At 39.6% G+C, this 18,498-nt stretch overlaps 1 protein-coding gene and 1 non-coding gene across 2 annotated transcripts; one reads left to right on the top strand and one right to left on the bottom strand.

Moving 5' to 3' along the window:
• Positions 1-17,553: 17,553 nt before the first annotated feature.
• LOC145575797 (uncharacterized) lies at positions 17,554-18,498 on the top strand. The gene has a single exon (XM_081633596.1). The coding sequence runs from the start codon at positions 17,554-17,556 to the stop codon at positions 18,496-18,498; it is 945 nt and encodes a 314-aa protein (XP_081489722.1).
• LOC145577114 (small nucleolar RNA R71) lies at positions 17,938-18,044 on the bottom strand. Its single transcript, XR_014098603.1, has one exon. It is a non-coding gene; the product is annotated as a small nucleolar RNA R71 (small nucleolar RNA).

Raw genomic sequence — 18,498 nt, 5'->3', positions numbered from 1 at the left:
GATAAATCGGTTAATAATACGCACCCTTAATTATTTTAGTGTGAAAACTTGTTTGTAGGAAAATTAACATGGTGAAATTTAGCATTGATTATGTGATGATTGTTGTCATATTACTTAAGATCGATCATATGCATAATGTGTTAGCGTGTTGCATAGTTTTGTATATAGTTAGTTAAAATAAAACGCAAAAAAACATTACTCGTGGTCTCCAATTTTACAACTTGTATTGATGTCTATGATCATTCATACTAATTAAACATAGTTGTATTAATCTTACACACTACTATAGTAAGTTTATTTTACTTTTTGACGGGAAACTCCCATTTTATTATATGTGTATCTACTAAAATTAATTTAATTATACTCCTTACTCCTTAGCACGTCTTAGGGCCTGTTCTTTCCAGATTATTTTTAGTTCAGTTCAGTTCCAATAAGTTCATTCAGTTCAGTTCAGTTCTTAATTTTCTTCTCTCATAAATTATTCAGTTCAGTTCAGCTCCAATAAGTTCAGTTCAGTTCAGTTCAAAACATGCCCTTAATTAGGTTGTTCTAGATATTATAATTCATAATTGTAGCATTATTACAAATTAAAAGCCTATAACGTAAACTTGAGAGCTTGATGCATTTCATGCATACAGTCTATTATCAATATTTAATATATCATGGTGTGTTTAGCATTGAGATTCAGATTGTAACGCTAAAATCACAAATATCATGTTTTATTCTTTGAGGATACATGTGATGCCTAAGACTGTAAATTATTTATCATAGTAGCAAATTACATCAACATTTCAAGCTCGTGAAAAATATCACATAAGTATAACAGAATTTTCTTTAGTATGTGCTCAACTCGTAATAGCTTTTTGTCAAAAAAAAAAAAAGAAAAAACAAAAAAAAAACTCATAATAGCTTTAATTTTATGATAGTTTTTTTATTCACTTTTCGGTCCTAATATTCAGCAACATGACGGTAAACCCTAACTCTTTAAAAGTTATAAATTGCTTTACATAAATTACTATACACACCAAAATTAGCTTTGTTAAGATAGCTTAGTGACCCGTATTTTTTAAAATTTAGGTTTGTATCTACTTTTGTATAATGCCTATTAAATAACTTTGTGATAGCTAATTACTAACAAATAGTCGATACGAGTAACAAGCTATATAACAATCAACAAATTTTACAAGTTTACATCAACTAAGATCTAATAAAAACAACTTGTTTAACTTTATAGGCCTAAAAGAGAGAGAAAAAAGAGGAAAATTTAAGTTATGAACTATAACAACCAACCAATTGTTTCTCCATCTCATATCATACATGTGTATAAATTACACCCTTTCCCACCCCTATTATGTGTGTTACATTGTTCAAAACATATGAGGAGTCAAGGAGGTGTGAATATGTAGTTACATCTAGACGTAAAACAAACATTCTACTAATTAAGGACAAAAAGACTTGTAAAAATAGTTTGCAAGATGCGCTAAAGAGTAATAAGTGTGTAAAATTTTAAAAACTCATGGGTGTATATTGTATGACTATATGAGCAACATTACACTAATAATTTGAGACAAAAAGGGGAAAGGTGAATTAATTTATAGTATAAAATTCTTCTTTTTCCTAGTTTATCCATTAATGTATGAATGATGCCAAATATGATAAATCTCAAGGATAGATTATAAGATCATGAGAGGTAGAATAGTGGTACATCATAATGATTGTCACTATGAATTTGGATATTTGTGTCTAAATCCCACTTGGTCGATCGACAAAAGGGGAAAAGCACCTAAATGTGGTCACATGGCCAAATCAAAGGACCCCAAAACTAATTATGGTGTTCATAAACAAATCTACCAATAACTTTAATGGGACCTACACTATAAAAATTGAAAGATTAATAATGTTTGTTTAATGAAAAAATAAATTTTATAAATTAATTGGTTAAAGTCTTTTGAGAAGTGATTATTTGATAAAGATCTAAGATTAAATTCCATCTACATTATTGTTTGTACGACTTTCTTTAAACCATAAAGAAAATTGAAATTTTCTGATTCAAGCAAAATTTGTCTTTTTAGCATAAAATCCTTGAGATATGCTAGATACTAATCAAAGAAGGGTCAAGCATGCTACTAACTACTTGCATTCCAAATTTTGAAACATGACAATTAAGTACTTTCAATCACATGATATGATCAATTATTTTTGTGCAAAAATAATTCAGACCAACCAATTCTAGATCTATAACTACCTAACAATAATCATAACTACTAGCATTTAAATTACATGAATTTTGGATCTATTGCTAACCATAATTCAACTCGTGTACTAAAACAGAAGAGTTTTGTAAATAATGACTGATTTAAAAACTAAATTTGCAGAAATTATGTAGAAAAGTAAATTGTTTATGCTCTTGGAAATAACCAATTCTGCAACAAACTATGACCAAAATAGCTGTCTTTTGAGTAATGTTAAACACTTGAAACCCAAGAATGTTGAATTTAAGCCTCATAATATTGGAAAAAGTTTTAATCACCTATGTATACAACATAACTAAATTAGACCATTTAGAGGGCAAATATATGTTCAAGTGCAAGTCCAGTCGTCCACTCATTAAGCGGTTTATTATGTATAAAAATCTTACTAACTCCATTGATTTTTTCCATTCAGAATTAAAGAGTCCATTCATACTCTTTTTACGATCTTAACAAATACAAAATTTATAGCATAAGTCACCCTAAAAAAAGTATTGAAAATGTTGGCTATTGAGACCCTTGTTACAGTTGTTTAGTGGTCTAACAATTGACTAATTGTATGGATGTGATAAATCCCGCAAAAACATTCGTTCAGATGAGATTGAATTGAGAAGCCCCAACTCATGAATTAAAACAATTTGCTATAGAGTAGTTGAGTATCTTATAAATGTCCCTAACCAAAAAGGTTAGTTGAAATGCAATATTAATAGCCTTCAAATCAATAAAATTATAGTCATTGACAAATTCAACTAAAGTCTTATAATCTAAAGAGAGACTTTAATGTAATTTGATCAACAATAAAGCTTGTGTTTTATGGTAAATTAATTACTAGTATATGTATATTATTTTGAAATTTTGTAAAACCTAACCACACAATATAGAGGGAATATTAATTATTTTATTTTTTAAAAAAAGATTCTTTTTGTTCCTTAATAAATTGTGTGCTTGATTGAAATCAAGGCATGATATATTTTGCTACATAAATTGCAATATGAACTACAATACTATAGTAATGGTTTTTCTCTTTTCACGTTTACTTGTACATATAGATATATAGGTACTAGTATGCTTAGTAACTTAGTACGAGTAACTTAAGATGTGAATCAATTCCTGTCTATATCAATAGATTTTATACGCGAATAGTGTAAAAAAAATATTCCACTTGGAAGAAGTCAGACAGTTAGTTTAATCATCTAAAAGCCTACCTGAGTGGAATCCTTGGTCTTCTACCATAAGTTGAGTCAAGTGAAGCACAAATTCCATTAGAAAGTGCAATCATTCTCAAATGAAATCGGCTAAAATTTGGCTGAAACAATCCAAGTATTTGAGAAACCTAAAAAGCTGCAAATTAAACACCCCATGTTCATATTCAGTACACTTGATCAGAATCCAATGCATGAAAACTAATCTAATCATTTTACTTGTAGAATCATTCTCGAGAATTACACTACAAAGGTTTAATCAGATCATTAACTCATCATGTCTTACTTCATTATTTTTCTTGTCATATGATGATATTAAATTATTTACATAGTTTATGAAAGTTGTCTGGACCTCATTTTTTCTCATAGCTAGACCACTTTAATTCATGAAACGGATAAAGCTATGTTTAGTTTATCTTATTTCAATATCTTACTACTTATTATTCCGTATTTTAAATAACTTTAGAGATGACATAATTTATATCTTACTCCTGGAGTACCATGCACACGGTACTCTAGGTTTATAAAATTTTGTTATTTTGATGTTAACTTCTTATTATTTCAATTTATATATATATGTTATTTTTAAATAATGAATGTTATTTCGCCCTTTTTCTCAGTCATCTTCCTCCCACACTCCCTATCTTTCTTCCGCTCAGCTACTCCAACTCAAAATCACACACTTTCTCTTCCTTTCTTCTTCCAATTTTATGGGTTTCCCAGAAATCAACCTCTCATTCTCACTCTCTCTCTCTCTCTTCCTCTCACTACTCCAACTCCAAATTAAAGACACTTTCTCTCTCCTCTTTTCTTCTTTCAATTTTCTGGGTTTCTTAGAAATCAATTAATTTGAACCTATTTAAGGGTTCAAATGTGTTCATGTCCATAAATTTAATACCTCCTGAAGTGTTCGATTCTCTTCACGATGTCTTGAAACTCATTGCTGCTAATGTTATTTTGATGTGAACTTATTATTATTCAATTCATATATGTGTTATTTTTAAATAAGTATTTGTTATTTTATGTAAATTATAAATAGCATGAGTTGAGGTTGAAGTAGATAAGTAAATAACATATTGTTGTAACAAAATAATACAACATTTAAGCAAAATAACATAAAGTGTACGCAAAATACTCAAACATATTATGTAAGGAGTACCATGATCCATAGTACTCCAGGAGTATACTAATTGCATCATATCAAATCATATAAATCCTTTTATGTCACTATTTTATTGCTTGATTTTGTTTAAAAAAATGAAATTACATATTGAAAAAATACATGTTACTACAAATCTGCAAAACCTCAAATTTTGGACAAATCAAGCAATCAGATCAGATTAGAAAAAATAAAGTTTAGGTCTAATCAAACTAGATCAGAAAAAAATAAGTTTAGATCATTGAAAAAAATAAAGTGAACTAAACATAGTCTAAATATAATTAACCGATATATTTATATTTTATACATTTAAATTAAAAATTAAATAATAACATATGTGATTATTAATTCTAAACAAAGCAAGAAATCTACTTTTGATACACTCGAAAGAAACAACATAAAGGCTCAATTTGGCTTGTGTATGAAACTGATCATAAATAACTTAATCGGTTAATATTTGTTTGTTGGGTTTAATGTGACCCAAATTCCATCAGCCAACTAATTGTGTATGTTTCCAGAAAATTCTACCAAAGATTTTTCTGGAAGATCCTGTATGTAGTTGTTTCGAGCAACACACTTCATCTATTGCCTATAAATATTAAAATTGGGCATCATTTGGGAACATGTAATCCACCCATATCCTCTAAGGCTCTGATTTGTCTTTACGATTTATGAGTATTGGGGTTTTAATTATTTGACAATTTTCCCATGGTATATATTATGTTTCCCTTTTTACTACTTGTCAAATATCGCGAGGATTTGATTTTAAGGTTACAAGATGAATCTCAAAGTGCCTACGCAAAACAAGCTAAGCTTACTGAAAACAATTGTCACAATATTAATTAAAGAACTGTCTATAAATGATTTTCTATTGCTACTTGAATAAAATAATCCATTGGCAAGAATTTTTATACATGTAAATAACCATAGATATATGTTACTAACCTTAACCATAAAAATACGATAAATATAATCAACTTGATTCAAAACATACATTATACCTAAAATGTCATACACATAGTCGAGTTGTTAGCCCCACAAATTGAGAACTTTTTTCCTGTTTAGGCTTTACAAAATCGTCATTGATGAAACAATACTTACAAACTTAGGGAAAAAACAATCATATGATGATCCAAAACGCACCAAAATAACACTGGATGAGCTGCAACCGAAGGGTTGATGGTGATGAAGGGGTGGAGGATGACAAAGAAAAGGAATAACGATCTAGGATTGATTTTAAAAGTTATATAAAATCCTATTTAAGATTTAGTTATGATTTTTTAAGAAAACATTTAGTTATGACTTATATATATATATATATATATATTATAATAACAAGTTTATTGAAAATAAAAAAATGCAAAAAAAAAAAATATTTAGTTGATTTGAGTTGTTATATCCTTTGTTATTCAAAATCTTTGATACACAAAGCCTCATGCATGTCAAGTATTTGATACTTACACACGAGATATAGATACTTAACCTTCTAAAAAAATATAATACCTGCAAAAATTTCATGACGTTTGATACAAAGTATATTGTGTTGATGTGTTCAATTAGCATAAAATGTTTCAGAAAAAAAAAATTAGTACAATCCAATACACGAAATGTGAGGTTCACAATTAAGTTTCACCAAAAAAACAAGTTATTTTGAGAAACAAATCTTAAACTGAATCATATTAAGTAATGGGTTTGTTTGGCTTCTGTTTTTTTTTTCTTTTTCAAAATCATATAATATATGTCATATAATGAATTAATTATTAGTCAAACTTTTTTTTTGGTGTTCCACTCGGTTCACCCTTTGGGCTAATTCGGATTCAGTGATCAGTTCTGGGTGGTTAGGTTCCAGTACCCTCCCAATTGTTATTGTGGGGGATCGAACACGGGTTCTCCGTACCAAATGTAGTTCCAATCACCGCTACACCAACATCCAATTGGTTATGAAAACTAACAATAGAAAAGTGGAAACACCCTTTTTCTTGTTTCCTGTTTTCAATTTTTTGATTTTTTTTTAAAAAAAAAAAAAAAAAACTGAAAAAAAAACAATGTCTAAAAGCCAAGACTTTAGTAGTACTTGTGAAAAGAAGTCTACTCAATCAATTTTCTTTCTTTTAGTTTTAGCTTGAATTTGAATTAATGGGGTCAATGTTGCCTAATTCTATATTTTGCTTAGTAAAAGAGGCCCATAGAATCGTATGTTGATGCCCTTGGTCCATTTCACCTGCCTTTGGGCTTTGGGGCATTGCACATTTGAATGGAAACTGCACCAAGCTTTATTGAAAAATGTAGTACTACGTAATAAGGTTTCTGTTCACATTTACTAAATTTTAGTTCAGTTCAGTTCAATTAAGTTCAGTTAAGCTCCAATCAGTTCAGTTCAGTTCAGCTTTAAATTTCCCTCTCTCATAAAATATTCATTTCAGCTCAGTTCAGTTCAGTTCAGCTCCAATCAGTTCAGTTCGGTTCAGTTCAGTTCTGCTCCAATCAGTTCAGTTCAGTTCAGAATGTGAACATGCCCTAACTATAATAAGAGTTGTTTCGGGGTTTTTTGTGAACTCCTCGGATACTGGTCACGTTTTCCTGACACCGAGACGTGGACACCTGCAAAACAACGAATATTCCGTTTATCGGAATATTCGCCTCCGACGATCAAGTTAGAGATCAGAAATCGGAAAAGCTAGAGAGAGAAAGTAGAGAGAAGTTGGAGCTCTTAAATGCTCTATATTTATGTTATGTCACAATCCACCCCTCCCATCATAAATGATTGGGGTATTTATAGGGGTGGGAACATGTACCCCTCTAGGGTTTATGCCCTAGAATTTCGTGACATGATTGGCTGCGCAATCAGAGGTTGCCACGTGTCATGGGGGGGCGCCGTTTTACGGCTCTCAAGGGTTTCTCGGGATTTGGGCCTGAGGTCATCAGGGCCTTTTTCTCTTTCTGATGTTGTATTAGGGCGTTTAGAGATGGCTGACATGTGTCACCCTGACAGGTGGACACGTGTCTCACTCTCATAGGGCCACGTGTCGCCTTTTCACTGGGCCACGTGTCACTATGAGATTGGGCCACGTACCTGGGGTATTTTTACCCTAAACATTTGCCCCTCAGAGGGGGTGGCTCGTACACTTACTGGCCGCCTCCTCTGAACTTGCATTCTGGACGTCCTGGTACTCTGGGTTAGGTTTGCCTCTCATCTGCCCTGGACGTCCATATACTCCTGATTCAAGGCTCGTCTTGCTACATGGACGTCCATATATTTTGCTCTGGACGTCCTCGTAGTCTGGAATGATCTTGGCTTCTTGCTCATTTGGACGTCCATACTCTGTACTGGACGTTCTCGTACTCTGAGAGAGGCTTAACCTCTGAGTTCATTTGGACGTCCACTTACTTCGGGCTGGACGTCCTCATACTCTGGGAGGAGTTGATCTCCTAACTACCCAGAGCGGCCACAGCAATGAGGCTGGACGTTCTGATACTCTGGGAGGAGCTTATCTCTTAACCACCCAGAGCGGCCACAGCAATGAGGCTGGACGTTCTGATACTCTGGGAGGAGCTTATCTCCTAACCACCCAGAGCGGCCACAGCAATGAGGCTGGATGTTCTGATACTCTGGGAGGAGCTTATCTCCTAACTACCCAGAGCGGCCACAGCAATGAGGCTGGACGTTCTGATACTCTGGGAGGAGCTTATCTCCTAACCACCCAGAGCGGCCACATATTTTCTTTGAGATAAACTGGGCTTCCATGAGTTCAGACGTACTCTCTGGCTCTTTAATCATGCTTCGTACGTCTGAATTTTTCCTTTTGGACTAAACGTCTGAGAATTGGGCGAACGTTTTTTCCTCTTAGATATTCTCGAGTTTTGGAGACTAAGTGTTGAAGGTGTAAAACTCCTGAATTTGTCACTTAACTCATTTCAACTCACTTTGACGTGCCGTCAATTGTCCGTCTGGTCCTTTTCACACGTTAACAGAACCCTAACGTCGTTCTGTCCCTTTCTTCGAGTAATTTCTCAAGAGATTACCGTTTGAATGTTTAGGAGGGAAAGATGGTTTTACCACTTTGCCCTCATGAATTCATTCTATAAATATGGGAGGTGAATTCTCATTTTCACACTTTACCCAATTGTGAATTCTAGAGAGAAGTCAGAGCGTTCTAGTGAGAGAAAGTTATTTTTCCCTTAATCTTCAAGAGCGCCGCCGTGAGTTTGAGTTTTCCAGGCATTTTTTGAGTTTTCCGGTCAATCTTCAAGAACTTCACCACCACCTTCAGAGCTTTCAGAACGTATAGAGGTAGGCCGTCTACATTTTCTCTTTTACTTTTACTTGTTTTCTTTTTCTTTTACTTCAATTCTGGATCCATACTCGGCTTCGTCTGACTCTCCTCATGAGGCCGGCCGTTCGCCTGGGACTGAGGAGAAGAGTTGTCTCCTCCTTGGAGTGAGTCTATGTCTAGTGTGTACGTACTCACCCCCACTTATTCTTCTCTGCCCCAACAGGCAATGGCTAGAACAATGCGTACGCGCGAGCTTCACGCGGCCAGGAACCCAGACGGAAGTCTGGTTCATCCTAGGGTCCCTTATGACCCTAGTAACCCAAGTACAATGGTGGAGACTGACTCCACCACCCAAACAACGACCGCCTCCACTGGCTCTCATCACTTGGCCGTGGAGGTCACTTCGTCCTTCGAGGAACACCTGCAAGCTGAAGGCGCCTCGTTCGCACCTGCTCCGGAACTTAGGTTCCCTCAATTTGCCAGTTCAGTCATGGATGGGGCCGAACTGGTGGCCTGCAAAGACAACCCTTCCAATCCTGGGGCGGATGCTTCTGGTTCGTCCGTCCCCTCTTCTTCTCAACCCCTGCTTCAACTGGGCGGGGCGGACAGACCCTTGACGGGAATCTCAATCAGAGAACCGTCCGTCCTGGCTATTCGCAGCGCCCCTCCTTCGGGAAATCAGGCGGACGCTGCTAAGGACAACGGCAAGCGTCCATTAGTTGAGGAGAGCGTTCCTTCTTCCATGGGCGTACAAAGCTGAAGAGGCCGAAGCTCGGCCGAGGCAGCAGACCTGGACAGGGTGCTGTCTTCAGAGTTTGGGAGTGCTCCTTCTCACCAAATGGAAGAAGAGGAAGTTGAGAAAGAGGCCGTGGGTGAGACGGCCGAAGGTGAGGCGGCGGCCGAGGAAAACGTCGCCAACATTGACAACTTCAGGGACCCGTACGCCTGTACGGTTGGGGAGACGGCCCTGAAGTTCCTAAAAAAGGATTTTGAGAAGTACAAGGAGTCCCTCCATTTGGGGGAGGGATTCGAAATACAAGTCCCCAGGAAAGCCATTGCGGTGGCTACATGGGATGAGGAGAAGCCGCGCAAACGGGCGTTTTGCGTTTACAGGGCCGCCTTGGATGTGGGCCTTCGCTTCCCTCTTCATCCATTCGTCCGGACAATTCTGGACGAATACGACATTGGCCTCTTCCAACTGACGCCAAATAGTTGGTTGAATATTTTTGGGTACTTAGTGACGTGCATCTGCAAGGGTTTCACGCCAGACTTTGCAGTCTTCTGTGAGATGCACTCACTCACTCGGCTGGAGAAGGATGTGGATGGTTGGCTCATCTTGAGTGCGACCAGGGATTACATGGTTGTGGTCGACCGTGTCAGCAAATGGAGGGACTGGAAGCACCGATTCTACCGCATCAAAACTCAAGATGCGGAGTTCAACCTCCGCATGAACAAGTGCCGTCCGGATCCCATTCAGCTCGGACGCGGGGACCTTAAACCTGAAAAACCGCCCATCCATCCAAGCCACGAGCACCAGCTAGAGTACTTCAAGGTCAACCGAGTCAGGCGGGGTAACAAAACTGAACGTGTCCCTAGCCATTGGGTTCCTCTTGCCAACTGGCTTAGGGACACTACCTTCATGTCTGCGTACGGCCTGTACCAGAACATGCCCCAAGGTGGACACTTAGATATATAACTTTTTGTACGCACGTAGAGTTTTTAGAAAAATATTCTAACACTTTTGCTTTTTTCTCTTTGCAGCGGAGGCGTACGCTATGCTGGACTCGGCCCAAAAAGGGGAAGTGGAGATGTCCGAGGTGGACTTGGCTCGATACAAAGCTCGTTTTAAGATGTACGAGCAACTGAAAGAGGTAAACACTTAGTTTATTTTTGGAGTTTCTCTTTCCCATTGTCCGTTCTGCTATATTGGGAGGAGCCTGCTTTCCAAGTTTGTACGGACGCTTTACGTCCGTTCAGGCATGCTGGAAGGGAGCTCCTTCCCCAATTCACACGGACGCAAGCATATACTTTGCCTTGTAAAATTTTTCAAACTTTGGTTGTATTTTTGCAGTCCTCCTCTACTCCGAAGGCTAGGAAGAAGCAGCCGGCCACGCCCACTCCTGATGCGAACGCATCCAAAAGGAGGAAGACGGTTGCTTCCAAGACGTCTTCACAAACCGCGGCCAAGGCGAAGTCGCAGACTGCTACAACGCAGTTTCAAGGAGAACAACCCCGGCTGACACAAAGCGGGGCCTCCAAGCCCGTGGAACCTGTTGCTGATCAGGTCCACGATGAGTCCGTCCCTTCGGACGGTGGGGATAAGTCAACCCCAGAAAAAATGACCGGCCGCTTCACGGTTGCGGGGATCGAGATAGTCAAAAAATCTGACTGGCTAAATGCCAGTCAGTCGGCCAGCGATGCTGATGCTGGTCGTCCAGAAAACGACGGGGAGGCCTCTTTGCCGCCTCCTCCCATCAATCTCTCTCCTCCAAGCTTCTCCACTGGTTAGCCGTTCTTCTTTCTTTATTTTTGTACAACTTTATTTACTTGTACTTGTAAATTTTAGCTAACTCTTCTTGCACGGTCGTCCGCAGATATATCAGAGGAGATGCAACTGAGGATGCCCGGCCAGTCACTGACTGGTGCGGACAGGAAGGCCATGCGCGAGTCCATGGTTCGCGCGGTCCCTCAAGCGCAGCGTGACAAGCTGCGGGGGATCAATGAGGGGTTCCTCGGCCCCATGCTTAACTGTAGTGCCGAGGTACGCTTCTATTTTATCACATTCTCCTTTCCAACACTTAGCGTATTTTCTTGTTATTTGACTAATTTTCCTTCTACTGTCCGCAACTTTTCCTCCGCTTGAACGCCTTCCTTGACTGGAAGGATAAAGAGAACGAGCGGTTGAAGCAAGCTTGGCTCGAAATCAGGAAAGCCGAGGATGCTGTAACCGGGACGGCCGCCGTCCAAAGGGTACATTTTGAGACCCAAATAACCGCGCTGTCTGACAAAGCGGCGCGGCAAACAGAGGACCTGGTCAAACTGGGCAAGGCACTCGAACAAGAGTCCTTGGCCAGGGAGGCCTTGAGGGTTGAAAGGGACGAGGCCGTCCTGGAGAAGGAGAAGTGGAGGTTGGGCTTCGAGGCGTCTGAAGCCTTGAAGAGCGAGCTGAAGTTGGCCCAAGCCAACCTTAAGTCTGCTCTAGATGAAGCGGACGCGCTGAAGGTCGAGGTTGAGACCTTAAAGAAGTCCATTGCGGACTATGAGGAGCAACTTAAAACTCCTCGGCCACCCAGCGCGGAAGAGGTCGTCCGCATTGAGCAAGATGCTGAAGACAGACTTAAGGCATACTTCTTCGATGCCTTTGAATTGATGGTGGACGAAGGTGAGGCCGCCTATTATGAGGAACGCTTCAAGAAGCGGCTTCAGTACGTCTGCCTCAGAGAAGAGGCAAAGAAGGCCGGCATGCCTCCTCCTGAGCTGGTAGTTACTTCCCCCGAGTCCGGAGAGGACGGGGATGAGGAGGAGGCGGACGACGGGGCTGCCAAGGCCGAGGACGCCAAGAATGCGGAGGAGCCTGCCAAAGATAATACGGCTAAGTAGAGCTCAGGTCCTCCAGCAGCCGTCTGCTCAGCTTTCAAGCTTTCCTTCTTTTTTCAGCTTACTTTGTACTTAGCTTTTTCTGTACTTCTCTTTTTTTTTTGTTTTTAATTTGAAGCCTCCTGTTAGAGCGGTATTGTAAACATTATGGCCGCCTTTGTGCGGTCTTATTAATGAAGATTTTGTCCGCCTTTGCGCGGTTCTTTCACCTTTGTTTCATTTTTTGAATGATTTTCGTACGTCTAAATATTATGCCTTTTCGTACGTTCCTAGGGGTATGCCCCTTTATTCGGTGTTCGCCTAGTCCATTCTCTAAGCGGTTTGATTAACTTGGTAGTTTTTATGCCTTAAAAGGGTATGACGACTAGCAAGTTAATCAAATCATAGTAATGATTGCCCTTGGACTAGGTGAAGCACCGAATCAATTTAATTGGCCGTTCGGCTATCATTGTACGAGTAGTCCGTTGAATCTATCGCTCGGACGCACCCTAGAAATCCCAAGTATTATCTCAACTTAGAGATTCCTTGCTCGGCCGGGCTAAATGTCTAGGTATGCCCTTGCCCTATTTGTAAAGGACACTTGTTTTCTACACAAGTTCGGAATACCTTGCCTCAATCGTCCGCCTAGAATTGGGCGGACGCATTGATCTCTGAATTAAATCAGTTTTTTTTTTTTTTTTTTTTTTTTTTTTTTTGTGTGGCCGAATTGCTATATTGGGAGCAACCTTGCTTCCTTTTCACTTCGGCCATTTAGTAAGAATGATAAGCCGTGTTGCTATATTGGAAGCAACTTAGTAAATCATTTCATTCGGCCTTTAATCATAAATAATAATAGGCAAATAAATACAAGTAAAACAACAAATAGTTCAACAATGCCTGACTTTTCATTAATTTTGTCAAAGGTACATTGTTGTGGCCATATGGCTTTAATTACAAGGCTCGGTCAGTAGACCTAGCTGTATAAACAGCTTTTTGGCTAAGTATTTAAAGAAATAAAAACTTAAACATGATATTTCTTCAAATTATCAGTGTTCCACGTCCGTGGTATCTGACGGCCATCAATTGCCTCAAGGCGATATGTGCTGTCTTGGACTTCTTCCCTAATTCGGTACGGCCCCTCCCAGTTTGGAGTCAACTTGCCGTCCTCATTGGCACGGCCAACAGCTTCCATTTTTCTCAACACTAGATCCCCCATTTTGAGCAGCCGCTTAGACACTCGGCGGTTATATGCCCTTGTCATCCTTAAGCGATAAATTTCATGCCTAAGCGCCGCATTGCCCCTAGCTTCTGGAAGGAAGTCTAAGGCGGTCTTCATGGCCTCCCAATTGGCCGATTCATCATAAAGCATTACTCGCAAAGTGGGCTCGTACATTTCAATTGGGAGTACAGCCTCAGCTCCATAGACCAAAAAGAATGGAGTCTCCCCTGTAGAACTCTTTGCTGTTGTCCGTATGGACCATAGCACATTGACCAACTCGTCTGCCCATAGGCCGCCTGCCTTTTCAAGCTTGCGCTTGATCCCATTTGAAATCAACTTGTTATAGGCCTCAACTTGGCCATTGGCTTGTGGTTGGCCGACTGAGGCAAAACAATGAGTTATGCCCCGGTCCCCCAACCATTCCTTGAGTTGGCGCGTCTCAAACTGAGGTCCATTGTCGAACACCATTGACTGAGGTACCCCGTACCGAGTGATTATGCTCTTCCAAATGAAGGCTGACACATCCGTCCATTTGATGCCCCGGACGGCCTCAGCTTCAACCCATTTAGTGAAGTAGTCTACTGCCACTAGTACATATCGTCTCTGGCCGGATGCAGGAGTATACGGCCCCAAAATGTCCATGCCCCATTTAGCAAAAGGAAGCGGACTACTGATGGCTGATAGACTATTTGCTGGACGATGAATAAGGGTTGAAAATCTCTGGCACTTGTCACATTTTTTCACCATTTTCATGGCGTCCGAATTCAAGCTCGGCCAGTAATATCCCAAATGTGTCGCTTTTTCAGCTAAGGCCCGTCCTCTAATATGCGAGCCACAATGTCCCTGATGAAGGTCGTCCAGCACTTCGTGCCCTCTTTAAGGAGTTATACACTTAAGGTAAGGCTTCACAAAGGCTCTTTTGAATAGTTCCCCATCCTTCATTTCGAACCAGGCCGCTCTCCTCTTCATTAGCCAACTCTCTTTTGGATCGTCCGGAAGTATTCCATCCCTTAAGTAGGAAATAATTCCATCCATCCAGGTTGAACTTCTATCTATTATCTGAACGGGCTCAGCATCAATGCTCCTTTTCTCCTTTACTTCCCAAAACACTGATCTTGGAGTATCACATGATGCCGAGGAAGCCAATTTGGAGAGGGCGTCCGCTTGATGATTCTCTGAACGAGGAACTTGTCTGAGAGAGAATTGTTCTAGGCTCTCGGCCTCATCTTTTACTAGCTGCATGTACTTCATCATGGCCGGCTCCCTGGCTTCGAAGCCACCATTGACTTGGTGAACTATTAGCCGGGAGTCCGAGCATACTTCAACTTTGGTTGCCCCGGCCGCTTTACACATCCTTAGGCCGGCCAACAATGCTTCGTACTCAGCTTCATTGTTTGACGCTTGGAACTGAAATCTCAGCGCGTACTCATACTTGTCTCCCTCAGGAGATTCACATATAATACCAGCGCCACACCCGGTCGCTGTTGCACTACCATCCACAAACACTTTTCAGACTTGGTCCCCGGCCGGCTGAAGATCAGGCCGTGTCATTTCAGCCAAAAAATCCGCAAAAGCTTGCCCCTTGATTGCCTTCCTTGGTTCAAACACAAGGTCAAAACCTCTGAGCTCCAAGGCCCACTTGAGCATGCGGCCACTTGCCTCTAATGTTGAGAACGACTTCTTCAAGGGTTGGTCTGTATAGACCACAATTGAATGTGCCAAAAAATACGGCCGCAGCTTCTTTGATGCCATGTATAAGGCCAGGCCAAATTTTTCAATTGGGGGGTACTTAAGCTCAGCATTATGAAGTACATGGCTGATAAAATACACTGGGACCTGATGGCCGTCCCTTTCAGCAAGAAGGACGGCACTTAGAGAGTGTTCAGAGATGGCAAGATAGATGTATAGCTTCTCATTCCTGAGCGGACTGACGAGGCGAGGCAATGTATGCAAGTGACTCTTCAACTGTACGAATGCTTCCTCGGCCTCCTCTGTCCACTCGAACATGGTTTTCTTCTTTATGGTTTGAAAAAAGTAACGGCACTTATCCCCTAACCTTGACAAAAATCTTCCAAGGGCTGCTAAACAGCCGGTCAGTCTTTGCACTTCCTTGATTGTTCTCGGAGACTTTGATAAGTCGATATTATACCGTTATTCTTGGGTTATTTGGAATGCGTTTACTATAGAATTTCAACTTATAGTTTGTGTTTTTGTATGTTTTATCCAAGTTGGACTCGATTTCTTCTATTCTGGTTGTTTGGTTGTTATATTGTGATTTTAGGATGAAATGGAGCATTTGGAGTGATTATGAGCATGCCACGACATTTTGAGGTAGATTGGAGAGCTTTGCTGGAGTGATAGATGATGATTGATGGTAATGCTACATGGCCGTGTACCATAAGCTACATGGTCGTTTGATTCTTCCATCCACGCTTACATGCTACATGGCCGTGTACCCTTAACTACACGGTCATGCGATAATTCCAAGTATGAATGTTTGCTACACGGTCGTGTACCACGAGCTACACGGTCGTGTGATTCCATCACCTTATGAAGTCAGCCTACACGCTCGTGTACCTCTCAGCTACACGACCGTGTACGTATATGATGAAATTTGAAGATCAAGTATAGGTCAGCTACACGGTCGTGTACCCATCAGCACACGGCCGTGTACATGTGCGCAGGAGATTTATTTTATTTATTATTTTATGTTTATTTTTAGGAAAGTATAAATAGGGGTTTTAACCCTATTTTAAAACATCTAGTTTTTATGATAGCTTTTCGATTCTACGTTGTTTAGTGAGAGAACACATAGAACTCCATTGAAGCATTCATCTTAATTCAATTTCAAGTATTTCTCTTTCAACCTTAATCTCTTTAATTTCCTATTGTTATTATGTTTTCTTTAATTATTTTTCTTGTTATTTCTATTATCATGTGTGAGTAGTCTCATAATCTAGGGTTAGGTTGAACCCTAATATGGATTGATGTGTTATTTGATTCCCAATTCCCAATTTGATTAATTTATAATTCCTCTTTGTTAGGGTTGGTTTTATTATCAATGATTAACTAGAAATAGTATTATTGAATGTTATTAGGTTTACAACGAAAGTTGATTCTTAACTGATTTTAGAACCCTAATTAAAAGTAAGAGCTTTTATGCATGAAAATAGCTAATTGTTCTTGCTAGGACTTATAGGATGTCGTTCTCAATGTCTTTAATATGTATGATTCCATGAAAATAGGCATGATTGCATGTTAGGGAAGCTATTAGTTGATCGAAAGAAACTCTTAGTATTGTTTTAGGGAGCATCTGTCCTGTGGAATATTAATTGATTTAATTGAGGGAAAGGGATTGTTCTATTGCATTGATTCATATTAGTGGGGATACTTAATCTTAGATGTTTTTAGTTCTTGATTAATTCCATAGTATTATTATTTATTGCTTATTAGTTGATATTGTTCTTAGTTATTAATTCTCACTTATTTGATTTGGTTACTTGCTTAGTAGTTACTTGAGTCTAATTAATTAGTTGAACTATAGTCTCTTGGGATCCGACCCTTACTTGCCCGTCTACATAGTAGTGGTCTTGTTAGGTTATTTTTGTTAGGTACGCGACACGCCTATCAAATTTTGGCGCCGTTGCCGGGGACTAACGGTTTCATTCTAGTTATTCGTGATTCGTTTTTACTAAGCATCTATTTTGTTGCTTCGGCTATTATTCCTTGTTTCTTTGATCTTCCGTTTTAGTTTCTTTGTTGCATGCAAACTCGAAGTTCAGGTTCAGATGATTTAACACCTTTTGATTCTGAGATCGAAGCTACTGCAAGAAGACGAAGAGGTAAAAGAAAGAAGAATCAAAACAAAAGAGACATGGGCGATCCGGGAACAAAATCTCTTTTGGAGTATGGTATTCCGGATACAACAACTGGATTCCTCTCCAGTATTGTTAGACCACCTGTCACCGCTCAGAGTTTTGAGTTGAAGCCCCAATTCATACAGTTCATCTCCAATGATTCTTTTGCGGGCTCACCTAATGATTGCCCAGTGAGTCACATTGATAGTTTCTTGGAGAAGTGTGACACCATGAAGCTCAATGGTGTCACTGATGATGCTATTAGACTACGCCTTTTCCCTTTTTCACTACGGGAGAGAGCTAGGGAGTGGTTACGAGATGAAGGTATTGGTTCTTTTGATACGTGGGACAAGCTTGCCAAGGCCTTTCTAGTCAAATTCTTGGGGCAAGAGAAAACCGCAAAATTAAGGAACGAGCTATCTACTTTCCATCAATCCAATGACGAATCCCTATATGAGGCATGGAGAAGATTTAAACGATTGCAAAGACAATGCCCTCACCATGGTATTCCAGAGTGGATGTTGATCCAAACGTTCTATAATGGTTTGACCTATGAGTTTCGCATATACATTGATGCTGCGTCCGGAGGTTCTATCATGACGAAGAACCCAACTGATGCGAAGGATTTGATTGAGAAGATGGCGGCTAATGATAATTACCATCCAAGGGGACGAAATGCTATCAACATAGGTAATAAACATGATGTTGATTCTTTAACCATGTTGACTAGTTCTGTGCAGGCACTAACTCATAAAGTCAATCAACTTCAAGCCGAGTCCCCTCGACCCTCGATGGAAACTTGTCAGATGTGTGGATTGCAAGGCCATACTGCGCGGGAGTGTCAACCTAATTATGATGGAATGACGATTGAGCAAGCTAATGCTTTTTATACCACTACCTCCACAAGGCCATTTGATGAAGGGTGGAGAAATCATCAAGGGTTCTCATACAAGAACACTTAA

The sequence above is a fragment of the Chenopodium album genome, chromosome 13, assembly GCF_948465745.1.
Source record: "Chenopodium album chromosome 13, dcCheAlbu1.1, whole genome shotgun sequence".
NCBI classification, from domain to species: Eukaryota; Viridiplantae; Streptophyta; class Magnoliopsida; order Caryophyllales; family Amaranthaceae; genus Chenopodium; species Chenopodium album.
The sequence above is the reverse complement of the archived record's forward strand: the minus strand, read 5'-3'. Positions and strand labels throughout refer to the sequence as shown.